This window comes from Eubalaena glacialis, chromosome 18 (genome assembly GCF_028564815.1).
Source record: "Eubalaena glacialis isolate mEubGla1 chromosome 18, mEubGla1.1.hap2.+ XY, whole genome shotgun sequence".
NCBI classification, from domain to species: Eukaryota; Metazoa; Chordata; class Mammalia; order Artiodactyla; family Balaenidae; genus Eubalaena; species Eubalaena glacialis.
This window is the reverse complement of record NC_083733.1, coordinates 12321037-12338928: the sequence shown is the minus strand read 5'-3', so window position 1 is coordinate 12338928 and position 17892 is coordinate 12321037. Positions and strand designations below refer to the sequence as shown.

General features: G+C 41.8%; 1 protein-coding gene, 1 long non-coding RNA gene and 1 pseudogene across 5 annotated transcripts in view; 1 reads left to right on the top strand and 2 right to left on the bottom strand.

Moving 5' to 3' along the window:
* Nucleotides 1-174: 174 nt before the first annotated feature.
* The window catches only part of ADAT1 (adenosine deaminase tRNA specific 1), a 36890-nt gene continuing 19172 nt past the window's right edge, over nucleotides 175-17892 (bottom strand). For 3 of the 4 annotated variants that reach the window (XM_061172400.1, XM_061172401.1, XM_061172403.1), the window contains one exon: nucleotides 17109-17475. In XM_061172400.1, the coding sequence (XP_061028383.1) occupies nucleotides 17343-17475 (133 nt within the window). In that variant the 3' untranslated portion in view covers nucleotides 17109-17342. Of the gene's footprint in view, nucleotides 283-17108; nucleotides 17476-17892 lie in introns of those variants that run through there. The other variant, XM_061172402.1, reaches the window with a different exon arrangement.
* Nucleotides 6764-7877, bottom strand: LOC133078307 (growth hormone-inducible transmembrane protein-like; annotated as a pseudogene).
* Nucleotides 7976-11007, top strand: LOC133078516 (uncharacterized). The gene is made up of 3 exons (XR_009697893.1): nucleotides 7976-8033; nucleotides 8964-9073; nucleotides 10809-11007. It is a non-coding gene; the product is annotated as an uncharacterized LOC133078516 (long non-coding RNA).

Sequence of the window (17892 nt, the reverse complement as noted above, 5' to 3'; positions counted from 1 at the left end):
ATGGGTTATATAGTTCATCATTATGTCTATTAATAAAACACCAAATTTAACAAAGGAGAATGTTGGGCTGTACCCCGCAGGCCTTCAAGACCTGTACTTGCCCAGCCTCAAACTGAAGAAAGAGCCCAGAGTCAGTGACAGAGACATCAGTGGTTTAATGGATAGGGGATCTTACATGTCCGGAGCAAAAGGGTCCTGGAGTGACACTCCACTGTGGATGGCAGACAGCAGGCAGGACATGGCAGAAGTCCAGGGAGCTGGGGCGGTGGGGGGGAAGGTTACCTGTTATGGGGGAACTGATGTCAGGTTGGCTCATCCATTACCAGGGAAACCAGCAGAGGGGCATGTCCCTCATAGCCCCTTTGATAAAACTAGCAGGGTGGAGCCGTTCTGATATAAAGATTAGAAGAATCACTAGCTGGGGGCAAGTACATAGGCATTTACTTATTAGGCTCTATGATTAAGAGGGAAGGTCAGCCACGTGAGTAGGGTGTAGGTGAAGCACGGACTGGTCAAGCAGGGGATGTACAGAGAGCAAGAGAACAAGCCATCCTGGGTGGCCTGATCACATGGCAAAAACTATATGATCATGTCACAGATGAAGGAAGAGCACCTGAAACAACTCAAAACCTATTTATAGTTTTTTATTTTTAAACTTCTTAGCAAATTAAGATTTCTTTAATTTGATAAAGGGTATTCATAAAAACTCTATAGCAAATATGTACATTAGTATATAAAGCTATGGTAAGTAAGGCAGTGTGATACTGACAATGGGATAGACAAATACTTTAATGGAACAGAACCCAGAAATAGATCTGTGTATAAAACATGTCAGAGGTGGCATGACAAATCATCAGGGAAATGATGAACCAGTTAACAAATGGGACTGCAGCAATTAGTTACTTATATGGTAAAATTTCAGAGGCATTCCTATTAAAAACAGGAACTAAAAAAGGAAATCTGAAGGGTGAACTTTATGGTATGTGAATTATATCTCAATGAAGCTGTTAAAGTCTGCTATCAGTGCTTTTACTCAACTTTGTCCTGGCATAAAACGAATATAATGAGAGGAAATGTAAATGAGAGGCATAAGAATCAGAAAGGAAGACTAAACCATAATATACAGACAGTGATAATCTACATAGAAAAATCTAAGAGAATCTATACAAATTAGAATAAGAAAGTTCTCCATAGTTGCTGGATACAAGATCAGTTACAAATACTGATGATGTTTCTACACACCATTTGTAACCAGTTAGGGAATATTATAGGAAAAAACTTCATTTTCAATAGGAGCAAAATGTATAAGTGCATAGGAATAAACTTAATATAAGATACACTAATATACCATATTCCAGGATGAGAACATCCAATATGGTAAAGATGCATATTGCCTCCAGGTTAATCTGTGAGTTTAATGCAATTTCAATAAAAATCCCAATCAGGTATGTGTGTGTTATGTGTGGAATCTGACAATTGATGGTAAAATCCATGTAGGAGAGCAAAAGCCAAGAATAACCAAGAAGTGTTAAGAAAAACAGGCCAGGGAGATCTGTGTTAGCAGTAATTAATTAAGACTGTGCCATATGGCAAAGAGACAGACACATAAACCAGGGAACACAACAGAAACCCAGAAACAGATCCATGTTTAAAACATAGCTGTATTTTGGGAATTCCCTGGCAGTCTAGTGGTTAGGACTCTGCACTTCCACTGCAGGGGGCACGGGTTTGATCCCTGGTCCGGGAACTAAGATCCCGCAAGCTGCGTGGCCAAAAAAAAAAAAAAAAAAAAAAGGCAGCACTTTGAAGTATCTGGCGTGAAAAATCAAAGGGGAATGATGAACTAGTTAATCCATTATTTAATATTGGTTATATATACATGAAAATAGATTCCTATATTATATAATAGGATTATAAAATAAATTCAAGGTGAATTAAACATCTAAAGCTGGAAAAGCAAAACTTTAAAAAGAACGAAATAATGCCATTTGCAGCAACATGGATGGACCTGGAGATTATTATACTAAGTGAAGTAAGCCAGACAAAGACAAATATCACATGATACCACTTACATGCTGAATCTAAAAAAAAAAAAAATGGAAGACAAACTTATGGTTGCCAAAGGGGAAAGGTAAGGGGGGAGGGATAAATTGGGAGTTTGGGACTGACATGTACACACTACTATATTTAAAATAGATAACCAACAAGGACCTACTGTATAGCACAGGGAACTCTGCTCAATATTCTATAATAACCTAAATGGGAAAAGAATTTGAAAAAGAATAGATACATGTATATATATATATAACTGAATCACTTTGCTGTACACCTGAAACTAACACAACATTGTTTATCAACTACAATATAAAATAAAAATTCAAAATAAAAAGAGTTGGGAGGGAGTTCTTAAGATAAGCTACAAAAATACAAACAATAAAGAAAAAGGTTAAATTTAAGTACATTAAAATTTTAAAAATTATGGTTTTTATTTCCTCAATATTATTCCTCAGTAATATTTTTACTGAGGGCATGCTGAAAAGTTGTTTTGATATCACAAAAGATTTGTCTTATTAAATGGGAATATCAGCTTCACCTCTCTTTAATAAAAGGTGACCACATATATTATGGAATTTGAAAAAACTTTATAACTTTAAAGAATGAAGCACTTTATTTAAACAAAATTAATAGAAGCTGCAGATTGGATGAAAATGTAACAGATATAAACCAAAAAAGAATTAATATCCAAAATAAATAAAGAACTCTTCCAATAAGACAAACAACGCAAGAGAACAATGGGCAAAGACAAAGAATCCTTAACTTCACTCCAGTCCACTGTATATGCTGTACATGCACTGACTCTATCGAGTGCCTTTCACAAAGACTACAATATGAACGGTGCCCCCTAGAGTTGTGCAGTGTACAACCTCTACACTGAAAGATGCAGACTTGCCCTATACAGTTGGTGGCCTTATGAAATGCAAAGGAAAGTAAACTCTGGTTTATCTTTTCACACTGATCAAATTGGCTAAAGTTTCAACATATAAAATGTTAGGGAGGATATGAAACATCTGGAATCCTCATAAACTACTGTTGTGGGTGTAAATTGGTGCCATCACACTGGAAAGCAATCTGACAATATTCAGTAAAGTTGAAGATGCAGATAACCCATGACCTAGCAAATTCCACATCTAGGTATATATCCTAGAAATATCCCCACCCATGTACAAGAGACATGTACAAGAATGATCACTGCAGCCTTGTCTATATGAGCCAAGAATTGGAAACCGACTAAATGTCCGGCAACAGGAGAACGGAAGGATAATATGTGGTATAGTCATACAAAGGAATACTATATAGCAGTTAAAATGAATGCACTAGAACTATATATGTTAACATAAATAAATCTCCAAAATGGTGCTGATGAATGAAAAAAGCAAGATGCGGAAGTATATTCAGCATATCATTTCTATAAAGTTTAAAAACACGGAAAACAATTCTAAGTATTGCTCACAGATATAAAGTTATGTAATAAAAGTATAACCATGCAATTCAGGATGGTGGTTACCTAATGGAAGAAGGGGAACAGTATCAGGGAGGGGTCAATGTGGGGTTTCAAATACAGCTAGTCATGGTTTATTTCTCCAGAAAATAAAAACCTGAAGCAAATACAGCAAAATATTTACTGATGTTATTTCTTTTTATTGTTATGTTTGAACTATTAAATAACTTTTTAAGTTACATCAGTGAGAACAGGGATTGGGTCCTTCTCAAAGAACAGCTCACGGGTGCCTCCATTTCTCACTCCCCTTCACTCCTCAGCCCAGGAGAGGCCAGCTTCTTCTACTTCCCTGACCCTGCGTTTGCTGAGGTTACCAAAAATAACCTTGTCCCCCGAGTTGAGGGGCTGGAGGGGAAACACGAGGCTCTTAGTTCTTACCTTCCTTGTCTCTCTTTCTTTTAATATATTCTACACTCCAGATTACTCCCTCTTTGAAGCTCCTAATTGCCTTTCTCCTGATTTTCCTCTGGCCTCTCGGTCACTCTCCTTCCTGTGCTTCTCCACCTACTCCTGAACTCTCCATGTTCCCCAGGGTTCAGTCCAGGGTCCCCTTTTCTTCTCATTCTCTACACATTCTCCTTGGATGGTTTTATCCTAACCCGTGTCTTTAAAGACCTCCTGTAAATGATGACTCCAAAATCTTGATCCTCAGTCCGTCTCCTGAGCCCCAAGCCAGTCCTTCCAAATGCCCCCTCTAGGTCCTTGGCCCGCGGTATCACAGAAAGCCCAACTGTCTGAGCTCATCGTCCCCTGCCTGCAACTCCTGACACTGACCCCCTCCCCACCCCAGAGCAGCTCCTCTTCCTGGATCCCCTTTCCTCATATACAGCACCCCCTTCCCTCCTCTCACCCCCATAGGAACCTGAGAGCCATCCTCAATGCTCCCTCATCCTCATCCCCTACCGCAATCAGCCAGTCAGCCTCACCAGCCTCTGCATATTTCTCAAGTCAGTCCCCTCCCAATGGCTCCTAAAACTTATTGTCTGGGCCTCATCATTTCTCTTCTTACTATTACAGTAATCCCCCAACTGTGGTCTCCCTGCCACCATCTCTGTCCCTGACTAATCCATCCTCCTTGTTACAGAGGAGAGCAATATCGCTAAAATGCAACTTCCATCCCAATACCCTTTTCTCAAAAATCCTTGAAGTGCCAAGTCATCGGGATAAAACCATCCTCCTTTGCAGGACTTAAAAGTCCTCACCGACTTGCCCCGAGTGCCTCTCCAACCCCTCCCACACTCCGCCAGCCCAGCCACGCAGTGCTGTCATCTCTGGCCTTTGCATACGTTGATTCTCTACCTCAAATACCCTTCTCTCAAAGCTGTCCCTATATGCGCCACCAGTTTCTCTGTTTGCTTCCCCTTCACCTCTGAGCAAGTATACCTGGGCCTGTGAGATCTTCCTGTGCCCCTTCCTCTCCCAAGTTGGGAATCAGACCTCTATCATGGTCATCCTTGTGTTCCCTGCAAAGTCACTTGCCCACCTTCCCTATCAGTCAAGGAGTAACAAGAGGACTAACCCCCCTCCTTGTATTTCAGGTGCACAGCACAAAGCCTGATATACTGATGGTTTCAGAAGATATATGACAGGTCCACCTGGAACTGAGAGCCTACCTAACAAGTGCTAATGCATCTTAATGTTGCAGCAGTGGCTGAAATACGTGAAATATGTACTGTAGCCACACAGAGGGCGTAGGGCAGGTATGTGCACCAGGGCACCAATTCCAAAGGGGGCCCAAGCATCTCCTTCAAGGAGAATTTAGAAGGAGGCAATGTAAATGTTCTTATTCTCAAAAGCCTCACTCTTCATTAGGCTGAATGGTAGAACGCTTTAAAAAGCACAATTGGGGATTTTATTTTTTTATTTAAAAAATTTTTTTCTGGCTAGAACCTTTATTATTTCAGAAATAGGCATCCTATGTAACTTGAGGTGGGTAGAATAGTTATTTATGGATTACTGTAGTAAATATTTGTCAAAACACCAACTATCTCAATCATCATACACTTATTTCATTCATAAGAACTTCCAAAAATAACTCTTCTGTATCAAAAAACTTATAAATGGCACAAGAGAGTTAAATAATGGTCTATGGAGGAGAGAAGGAAAATTCTGCTAGGGGAAACTCTAGTGAAGCATTTTCTCCATTACATTTTTGACTGATATAGTTCATGAAAGAAGCCTCGCTTTGCCTTCCTTTTTTTAGTGATTCCTCTGAGAGGGAATGCAGGAAACTAAATCTGAGGGGGAAAACTGCTTTCATAATCTCAAGTGTAAACCACGAATAGGCTTTTCTGATAAAAGCTTTAAAGCCTGAAGAGATAAGAAAGGCAAGCATGTATTCCTTTAAACATTTCAATAAATTTGCAAAAATATTCAGCAACTATGCACATATTGTTTGTATACTTAAAAATGCAACAATTTTCATGCTTCAAATATTTTTTCCTGAGTGTTTTAAGGATGTTTTGTTCTAGACGATTCAAAAGTAAGACTTACACACACACATAATATATATAACAGGAATTCTCCACAGGATTAGCATTGTGGACTCTCCTAACAGTGTCAAACAATGAGAAGCCAAACATGATCACATCCATATCGTAAGGAGAGCCTGGAGAATCACCTTTGTCTTTGTTTTCTGCTCAGTGCTTCTGATAAGTTCAGCAGATGTACAGCCATGACTTGTTTCCAAACATCCAGACCCCCTCACTGGCTCACCACAATTACACGAGTGCTAAGTTCTAAGTATTCAGAGAAAGACTGCAGGTGTCGCTTTACTTCTCTCTGGTCCCTTTACCAAACCCCTACATCACAACGTTACTTGTTAATATTCTGCAATCCAGAATGAAAAATGCAGGTACACAAGTTTGCTAAATTTCACTTAACCAAATAAATTTTAAAATAGATAAAATACGTAAATTCCTGCAACACAAAACTTGGTTTTCATATTCATTTGAACATTTTAGAATTACTCAAACATGAGAATTGAAAATGTGTGTGCTATTTGGAAGAGAACTACTGAATTTATTCTCCAGAAGAAAAAGCAGACCTGAAGCATCCCATTACTGGAACACCTGAAACATGTTGACAAGTTCTTATCTTCTAAACTTCAACGAAAGCTGCTTGCACAAACTATTTAAAGAATATCTGCCCCTATTAAACAAGCCAGATATCTGATGTATTAAGGAAGTCAGAAGCTGAGTCACTTCATTTCTTTCCGTTGCCTCCAGTTGCTAGAATACTGGCAACTCGCATAAATACGTTTAATATATCCATGTAGATTCCCAGCCAGCATCGAACTGATGGGATCATATTTTTGAACTCCATACACTGGTACTACTTCTGCACGCTTGATTACCTTCTGTGTATCATACAGAAGAAACATGCTGAAAAGAACTAATCCACCATAAATTGCCGCTGAGTACAGAGTGGCACCAGCCACAGTGGTAGGTGGAAGAAACACAGATCCTAGTGAGGACACAAAGACGACACCCAGGCCCACGCCCAGGGGTGCTCCGATGTTCAAAAACTTCTCACTGGGTGCACATATGGCCACAGTGGAGAGGCCTCCCACAATACCAGCTGTGTACCATGCAGCTGTGATGAGAAGAGGCCCCCCTAATATCGTCAGAGGAGGCACCACTGCACCCATCACACCAGAATGTAGTAACCAAGCAAGATGCTTTGGGCCTGGGCTCTGGTCATATGATATCGACTGGACCAGCATTCCAGCTCCAATCATGGCTGCAAAGGTTGCACCAATTGTCACCCAAGAGCCTCTCATCATGAAGTTCATGAGGGCAGGAGTTCTGCTCACTGCCAGGGCAGGCAAAGCTGTTAACGCCGAAACTTCCTGCTAAGTACATATAGGTGGTATGAATTCTATCCTTCACATACTGAGGTCAAATTACAGCTTTTTCAATAGCTCCAATCTCATTAGACATTCCCAAGCCATAGTAGCACAAAGCTCTAAGACCAACAGCAGCCCCTCCAGCAATAAACCATCTTCCCATCTGATCAGTTTTAAATATTTTTTCCAATGATGGTTCCAAAGCTGCCTCCTTGAGTTCTTGGCTAGTTTTCCCATGCCGAATTCCAATTCTTGTCCTGGTGGCATATTCCCTGCTGGGTGTTAAGAGCCACTGATTTTTCGTGATGGAATTCTTCACAACAGGGGAGGCCTTGGTGAAAGCTGGGTGGAAAACCCTGGAAGGTAGTGTCCGGAGACACACAAGTCTTGCGGCCAGCATGGTGGTGCACCAGGTTTACCAAGCAGATCTGAGACGCTCAGTCCCTGGTCAACTCAAGCGCGCAGTTCCCCTTCCGGCTGCGAAACGCGATGACTACCACCTCCCGTGCCCTCCGCCCACGTCTTACTCAATTGCGGATTTTAAATTCCCCTTTTCATCTTTGTTTCCTCAGGGAGAAAAAAACAATCCTGGTGGTTGACATCAGGAAGGCGAAGCCACGGAGTTAGGTAGGAGGATCTACATATTTCTCTGTGATCAACAGCTCTGCTTCCTCACCTCCTTAGCTGCTGGAGACAGGCTGCTGCTTCCAGATGTGGGATGGGGTGGTGCATGCAAGCAAACGCCTGGTGCGCAGCAAGGGGCTCCACAAACATCTGCCCAACACGCTTCTCCTAAGGACGATCTCTTAACGTTTGTTAGCAAAAGTTCTGGAAATCAGGATCAGTAAACTGCAGAGTACCTTATGAGCGGCAGTGACAGACCAAGGCAGGCACTGCACACGCGGTAGGCAGCCCTCCTCACGCCTGTGCTGAACAGTATCTCATCTCATCGCCACAACCCCACTGCCAGGGTGGTGTTGCCCTCATGTCAAAGGTGAGGATACTGACGCTCTGAAAATGCACTTACCCACCCAAGACCACACACTCAGTCCATCCTGGAGTCACAATTCAAACTCAAGTCTATGGCCAAAGTCCATCCTCGTTCTGCTAGACCAGAGGTTACAAGCTGAAGGCCTGTGTCTGTACGTGGGCCCTAGACATGTACGTAAAAACACAACTTTCTTGCTTCTCCTCAAAAAATTCTGAAGATCTGGCTACAATCAGCCAGAACAAGATAATGGCTCCTCTTTGGACAAGGAACTTGCCAGTTCACTCCACCTACTTTATTAAAAAAAATATTTATTTATTTATTCATTTATTTAGGCTGCACTGGGTCTTAGTTGAGGCATGTGGGCTTCTTAGTTGCGGCATGCATGCCAGATCTAGTTCCCCACTAGGGATCGAACCCGGGCCCCCTGCATTGGCAGCGTGGAGTCTTACCCACTGGACCACCAGGGAAGTCCCTCTTGCCACCTACTTTTTAAAGGTTTCCTATTCCTGGATATATTTGGGCTTACAACCTTTGCACCATAGTTTATGTGCCATCCTTTATTTTAGAACAGAATTCTTCCAAAGTATATGTAAGCAAAATACTAACCCACATTGGTCCTCATCTTTCACGGGAGAGGCAAAGAGCTGGGCTGCACGATCTGCCTGCGTCGGCACAGGTGAGTGAACCCTGTCGTCCGGACCTGTTGAGACTGTACTCCTGCTCCCTCACCCCGAAGCCTGGTTTCTCCCGCTGCCAGCTGTTTTCTCAGCCCAGCAGTTACTGATGTGCTGGGATAGGAGGGCATTCACATACCACTGGGGAAATGAGGAAAAGTACAGCATGAAAATACCAACTGAAAAGGTACTCACTGGAGGTCAAAATAGTCCACTAGTAGTAGCAATAAAAAAGGAAGTTGATGAAATCTTTGGGGGGAGGGACAGGGAACATACATTGAGAAGAGCTCTTTGCTTTCTCTCAATTAATGGAACCTAATTCAATTAAAACTGGGGCAAACTAGATTGAGAGTGCCTCTATTGCTGGGCAAAGCTTGGGTTGCCCACAGTTTAATTTCTTTTCTTTTTTTTAAAATTAATTTATTTATTTACTTTTGGCTGCATTGGTTCTTCGTTGCTGCGCGCGGGCTTTCCCTAGTTGTGGTGAGCGGGGGCTACTCTTCGTTGTGGTGCGAGGGCTTCTCATTGCAGTGGCTTATTTTGTTGTGGAGCACGGGCTCTAGGCGCGCGGGCTTCAGTAGTTGTGGCACGGCCCAAAGTTTAATTTCTCAGAGATTTCCTGAGAAGTTGCACATACATAAAGGTCTGTTGTTGAACTGAAGAAAGATGCTGGGAATAGGCTCTCTGATCCTGCTCTGTTGTCAGGTTGGTTTCACCACCCAGGGGCCCACCGTGCCTCTCCCCGTGGAGACACTGCTGGGTTTCAATGTGCTTTTCATTCTCTTGGCTGCCTGAGCAAACAGCCATCACTGTTTCCATTGTGAGTTCTTCTCCGTCTGAAGCCAAGCCCAAGTTCAGGGAACATGTGCTTGCAACCAACATTTGGCAGCCTGGGTCCCCACCTGGAGCGACTTTCTGCCTTTGCCTTTTTCCCATCAAGACAGTTCCTGAATCTGGAAACTGAAGAGCATTGCTGAACATGCTTAGTTCTAAAAGCTGGTTCCTCATCCTGCTAGCTCACTGGGATGAGGGACAAAAAATTCACACCAAAATCCAGAGCCCAGGTTACTAAGACAAAAATTATTTCCATCCCTCCCTTGTTACCAACATGACTGAGGGCATACATATCTCACAGCATCAATGGGCTTAGTTTCCTGGAGAAAATTTCTCTTTGTATTATCTACCCAGTTAAGAATTTTTATGAGAAATCCTAATACAAAGTTGAAAAAAATTGAGCATCCTAATCCTGAGGCCTCATTTTCTAGGTTAGGTGACAGAATGAAGAGATTAAATGCTTTCACCACATCCACATAGGAAGTAGTGGCAGAGTTGGTACTAGAACATAATTACCTGAATATCCAGACCAAAGTTTATTCTACTATGCCAAGTCATTAATAAGGACTGGGATTTTTTTGTTTTTTTTTTTAACATTTTTATACTGAGATATAATTCCATACAATAAAATGCACAGATCTTAAGTGTAGAGCTTAATAAATTTTGACAAATGTTTACACCCACGTGATCAAAACTCCAGTCGAAACATGGAATGTTTCCATCATCCTAGGAAGTTCCCTTGGGCCTTTTTCCACTCAACTCCCTTTTCCCATCTTCCCGCACCCAGCAACAACCCCTGCTCTGATTTCCATCCCTTTTGATTAAGTTTCGGGGCCCCAGTTTTAAGAAATAAAAATTGAATGCATGTGAATTTGCCTGAAGCCCTGAAATGTCTCTTTGCAGAATTTTCCTCTCCCTTCTGGACCGCAAGTACTACTTAAGATTTGTTTTGGATCCATCTGGACATTCTTCCAGAAAGTCAGCCTTAGCCCCAGCACAGACATATTTAGGGTTAAAGGCATCCACGTTTATAAGAAGTAAAGGCCAACTATGATTCCTCACTATGTGGTATAAAAAGAACTCTACCTTCTGGAAAATAAAGGTGCTATCTCCAAAATATCTGCCTTCTTGGCTCTTTCTGTGTCCCACCACTCCTTCAGAGTAGCTGCCTCTGTTCCTATGGAAAGAATTGCCTGAGCCCTTGAAAGTGAGCACATATGCATTATCTTTCTACTTGGAAGCTGTTTCCTAGTTTCGATAACCTTCTGCTGCAGTGGGATTCCTCTTCGCAGCTCCTCTGACTTCCCCAGACATCATTACAGGAGGGCAGAGGCAGTTAAAAACCTAACATTGTCCTAAGCTATTTAGTCAGCAATGGATCTGGGTTTTAGAAACTGGAAAACTTTGGCTAAGGCTTGCTCAGAACACTGTCTTAAGGCCAAAAAGTGTTGGCAAGGTCCAGGTGAAGGCAGCTTTCCACCAGCCACAGACACGACCAAATCAGACGGGGCCTGCTTCTCTTTTAAGCGGAGCGCTGACGGCCAGCCTGGATCATTTTCTCCACATCAGCTTGTCTCCCCAGACAGTGAGCTAACGCTTGGCACCAAAAAACACCATAAAAAAAGGCATTTAACCCCATGTTTTGAGGCAGAAATGACTAAATGGAATATATACACAAAATTATTTCAATCAAGACAACTTTTAAAAATTCTAAGAGAATAAAAATTATGCACACATAGTCATAACATTGGAACCCACTTGTGAACACAGAATAAAGAGGAAGCAATGCTGAAAATGTAAACTTCTCTGAAAGAGCCAAATTTCAGAAGACATTTTGTTAGTAAAGAGAATTCTGCGGAATTAGCTGCCTAAAGCATGTTGAATCCCTCTTCCCTATGCAATGTCACTTCTGAGTATGTTGCGGTGTTTCTACAGTTTAAAACTATTGATATTTTAAACTTTTTCTATTTTTTTTCATCTTCTAAAATTTACTTTAAAAAATAGGTACTATATTAACATGGTTCAAAATTTTAAAAATAAGAAAAGTCTCCCTCCCACTCCCAGGCCCCAGCCATTCCCTTTCCCACCGCATAGGCCCTGTGTTAGTGGTTTCCTGTGCATCTATTCAGAGCTAGCTTAGCAAAACCTAGATATATACCTTTCATCCTTCTTTTTTGTAGAAATGGAATGTTATAATGCTGTCCTACATTTTGCTATTTTTTTTTGCACTTCATTGTATTTAGAAACAGAATTTTGAAGACATATTTCAATAAAGAAAAATTATATGTTCATTTACCCTTTGACACAGTGAATCCCACCTCTAAGAATCTATCCAAAATATACATTGGCAAAAATACAAAATATTCTATGTAGGCTATTCACAGAGTATTTCAAAAGAAAGAATATGCAATGTCCACCAACAACTAATAAAAGTGGTTACTGCTGGGGGCAGGAAGAAACAGAGGTGAGGGGACAAGGATGTAAGACCTCTCTGAATGTACCTTAAAAAAAAAACTTGTTTTAAATATTTTACATAATTTTTTAAAAAGTCCCCCTAAAAACTGAAAGCGAAAGGAGACAAAATTAACTGTATAGATTTGAAGCACTAACTACAGAGGAACTATTTCAAGTGACTTTAAAATATTCACAATCTGGGAGTTCCCTGGTGGTCTAGTGGTTAGGATTCGGGGCTTTCACTGCTGTGGCCCAGGTTCAATCCCTGGTTGGGGAACTGAGATCCTGCCAGCCGCGAGGCGCGGCCAAAAAAAAAAAAACCACTTCACAATCCCTAGATCTGGTTTTTCAATCTCAGCACTACTGACATTTTGGCCTGGATAATTCTTTGTTGTGGGGGGTTGTCCTGTGCATCATAGGGTGTCAGCACCCAAGGCTCAAGTGAGCTTCCCTGATTGGCAACATTTTGCACATACAGTCACACATTGTTGCCCCGAGAATTAAGTGCTGTGTTCGTCACACGTGCACCCAAAAAACTAAATATTGACTGCCCTGGGAGAATGTTCTAAAATACAGGAGGAGGGGGCATGATACAGCAGGAGGAGCCACATGTGGAAGCACCAGGGTGGGTCAGGAGGCACAGGGAGGAAGGAGGAAATGTGGGCAAGAGCCATTATTGTGGAGGGAAAGGGACGGGACGGGCAGGGTAAACAGGCTTGGGATTGGCTGGTTTGACTAATTTCAGTAGACTCTGAGGCACAGTGACTGCCCCTGGTTTTCTGGTACCTGGCCCTGGAGTGATTAGGGCAGGTGGATAGTGGCCCGAATGTGAGAGCCCCAGAAAGGAGGTGGTTGGGCTATGGGCTCTGGATTGGTTGGTTTGCATACAAAAGGTGTACTCACAGATGAGTCTTTAACTATCCCTAGAAACTGGCTATCCCTGGGAGGGGCAGTCTCTCCAGGGTCAGCAAGGCAACGATGTCAAAGCATCAGAGACACAAGGTTAGCAGAGAGAGGACAACTAGAAGCTTGTGCAGACTGTCTCCTGGACTTCGCCCATGTGCCTTTCCCTTTGCTGACTTTCACTGTAATAAATGGTAACTATAACAGTTTTTCTGAGTTCTGTGAGTCTGTCTAGTGAATCAACCTAACGGTGGTCTTGGGGACCTCGTGACACAGTTGCTAAAACCATTCTGTAAAAGGGTGATGGGATAGATCAGGCTGATACCACTAAACCCACTGATTAATCACTGAAAGCGGGACAACCCTATGTTTTGCAGAACCATCTGAAAAGAACTGAACCTGAATGTAATCAAGCCTCTCCATGTAACCACAAATTTATAGGAAATATGAGGGAGAGAGGAACCTGCTATCAACACTGGAGGAAATAAGCAGCCAAATCCTGGATGGGGGACAGTCTACAGGACAAATAACCCATTTGTTAAGCACATAAAAAGGAGAGTGAACTGCTACAGATTTAGTGAGAAAAAGACACGTCAATCCAATGCATTATGTGGACATTGTTTGGATCCTTTTGAACAAAACAATAGTCAGAAGACATTTTTGAGACAACAGGGGAAATAAAACACAGCCTGCATAATAGATATTAAGGAATGATTGTTAATTTTGTTGGGTAGAATATGATGGTTAGAATTCACTTTAAAATATTCCAAGAAAAACAAAATTGGAGCGGAGGGGGGAATAGATTAGATAACAACAGCATAAAGCTGATGAATGTTAAGTCTGAGTGATGGGTACATGGAGGCCCACTGTGCTATTCTATTTTTTGTCTATTTAAAAATTTCTATAACAAGTTTTTATAAATTTATTTATTTACTTTGGGCTGTGTTGGGTCTTTGTTGCTGCGTGCAGGCTTTCTCTAGTTGCAGCGAGCAGGGGCTACTCTTAGTTGCAGTGAGCGGGCTTCTCATTGTGGGGGCTTCAGTAGTTGTGGCACGTGGGCTCAGTAGTTGTGGCTCACAGGCTCTAGAGCACAGGCTCAGTAGTTGTGGCGCACAGGCTTAGTTGCCCGTGGCATGGGGGATCTTCCCGGACCAGGGATAGAACCCAAGTCCCCTGCATTGGCAGGCGGATTCTTAACCACTGCGCTACCAGGGAAGTCCTATAACAACTGTTTAAAAAGGTACTTAAAAATTGGAAGCAGTTATCAGTAAAAACACATGATCTAAATGTATGAAGTCCGAGAACCTGCCAATATTGCAGAGATGTGATTTTAAGGCATAGGTGAGACTCTAAACTTGGGTTTTTGTTTGGTTTGGTTTGGTTTTGGGGGTTTTTTTTTTGGCAGCACCGCGTGGCATGTGGGATCTAGTTCCCTGACCAGGGATCGAACCCACGCCCCCTGCAGTGGAAGCACGGATTCCCAACCACTGGACTGCCAGGGAAGTCCCTAAACTTGGGTTTTAAGAGATTAAAGCAAAATGTAGGAAGTTGGCTATCTAAGCTCCCCTTTTAGCTCTTGAGAAAACAGGCAGAGTCCAAGCTGCCTCTGGTCTCTATCTTTCAGGGTTTTCCCAGTCTCTGTTCTGAAGCGTAAATTTAGGGGTGTTTTTAATATTTAGTTTTTTGGGTGCACATGTGATGAACACTATAAAATTTAGGAATAAAAAGACATTATCTCCTTACATTCTCATATAAATCTTTATCCTTTAAAATAGAATCTCGGGACTTTCCTGGTGGTCCAGTGGGTAAGACTCCGTGTTCCCCATGCATGGGGGCTGGGTTTGATCCCTGGTCGGGGAACTAGATCCCACATGCATGCCGCAACTAAGAGTTCGCATGCTGCAACTAAGAAGTCCTCATGCCGCAACCAGAAGTCTGCATGCTGCAAATAAGAAGTCCACATGCCACAACTAAGAAGTTCGCATGCTGCAATGAAGATCCCACATGCTGCAACTAAGAACTGGTGCAGACAAAATCAATAAATATTAAAAAAAAAAAAAAAAAAGAATCTCATGAGAGAGAGAGATGCATAATTTTCTGTGGATAAAAGCTTCTGCCAATCGAGGTATCTTAACTGCTCTCATATCATAGGATTTGGGGTCAGGCAAAAGGATCTCTCTGATTAAAGCAGCATATGGTAGGGGTCTGGCCTTCAGGTAGTGATGTTTTTGTCTTTCTTTCCTGCTATATAAAAGGATTCCTTATAGAAAAAAGTTCAAGGATAACTTGTTATGAAAAACTTATGGGGGAATTCCCTGGTGGTCCAGTGGTTAGGACTTGGTGATTTCACTGCCGTGGCCCGGGTTCAATCCCTGGTCGGGGAACTAAGATCCCGCAAGCCGCACGGCACAGCCAAAAAAAAAAAAAAGTAACAATGGTAAATTAAAAAAAAAAAAAGAAAAAGAAAAACTTACGTATTACTTCTGTCATAAAAAAAAATTAAGAACATATGTTCACATGCAAGCTTGTATATGAATGATTATAGCAGCACTATTCACAATAGCCAAAAAGTGAAAACAACCTAAATGTCCATCAGTTGATGATTAGATAAACAAAATGTGGTATATCCACAGAACTGAATACTATTTTTATTCCATAAAAAGGAATAAAGTACTGACTCATGCTACCAATTCACGTTATAACATCATGAATCTTAAAACATCACGTTAAGTAAAAGAAGCCAGTCACAAAAGACCACATATTGTATGATTCCATTATATGAAATGTTCAAAACAGGCAAATCCATAGAGACACAAAGTAGACTACTGTTTGCCCTGGAGCTAAGGGGGTTGAGGGGAAATGAGGAGCGGCTGCTAAAGGATACTATACTGGGTCAAACAGCATCCCCCCGCCTCCCCCAGATGAGAACAAAAATGTTCTAAAATTGATCGTGGTGATGTTTGCACACCTTTGTGGATATACTAAAACCTACCAAACTGTTCACTTTAAATGGGCGAATTTTATGGTATGTGAATTATATGTCAATAAAGCTGCTATTTAAAATATTTAAAGGTATAAGGAAATACTGAAGAACCAACAATGACCTTGAGTAATCCCAACATGGAGAAATTCCACTTTTAGTCAATAAATTAGAGTGTGAAGAGGTTGAAAGTTAAACATTAGTTGTGAGTAAAAACAGCATTGATTGCTGGCTCTGCTGCTGAATTACTATAGGGACTTTTGGCCTTTTAGACAGAACTCTTTCCATTGAAAGTCATAGGAAAACGGACTCAAACAGGCTTACTCAAAACAACAGTAGGAATTTATCTCACATAATTGAAGTCCAGAGTAGGCACTAGTTTCAGGCATCCAGACAAGGTCACGAGAGCTTTGATTCTCTCACCTGTTTCCTTCATTGCCTTCGTTCTCAAGCTGGCTGTCTCTATGTAGTAGGCAAAGGCAGCCACAGGCAATCCCAAGATTACGTGGCGTTTACAGTTCCCGATACAAGAGGAGAGAGAATCTTACCTGATCACTCTGGCACTAGTTCCAGGACTGTTCAGGGCTGGCTCACATTCCTGGAGCCAAGGAGTAAAGTTTGCTTCATCCAAGCATGGGTAAAGCAGGAAAGGGTGGTTCTCCAAAGGAAAAAAGGCTGGATATACAAAATACGTGTCCACTATGACAGGAGAAACTCTAAAACTTGCAGAGATTCAAACATCATCTCAGCCCAATAAGTACTTGCCGAATCAATGTAGGAACACACAAAATGGAGCTATTGCAGAGTACTTTTAAAGCATCACATTCCAAATTCTTATTCTTAGAGAAGCAATAAAACACAGGACACATACCAAGGTCATTAGCAAGATGCTGTTTTAGCAGTGAGCTACTTCAGTCAAGTATAGATTGTTCCATGTCCAGAATTCCATCCATCTCACACAGAAGAGATATTTTGCTCTGGTAGATGGCAGTCTTTTTTTCCTGATCAGCCACAAGAAAACCTAAGGCTTATCCAGCATGTAGGAAGAAGGCAGTCCAGAATGAATGAATGGAAAACACCCCGCTGCCAGTAAGCTTTGCTCATTTAAATTGTTGATAATCCGGTGGGTTTCTGATCCAGGATCCAAACGCCTGCTTCCGGAGTGCGCTCCAGGCCTGCTGGTAAGTGGATGCGGCCTCCTTGTACTCGTGGTACGTCACTGGCTTCTGCACCCTAATGCACACACACCACCAAGCACACAGGTTCTCACTGGACAGCTCACCACCGTGGCCAGCGAGACACCTCAGCAATAGGCTGGACAGATTTATTACAAGAGACTTAGGAAACAGGAGGGTTTTGTTATGCTGTCCTATGCTGACTCTTACCTCCTTTGTAGGGAATTCACTAGAAAACAGCGTGGATTAAAACCGGTAAGAATAAACAGAATGCTAGTTTTGTCTGGTCCTGGTGGAATCAGATAAAACAAGAATAACTGTATCTACTACTTGGTTTAAAATTTTCTATGTGTCTATAATTTCCACCATTAGGATCTAGCTGTTAGAAATTTCTCAACTGCATTTTCCCAAAGCACTTTCCATCTTAATCATATTCTCCTATGTACTGCCAGCTAACACCCCTTCCCAAATCCCT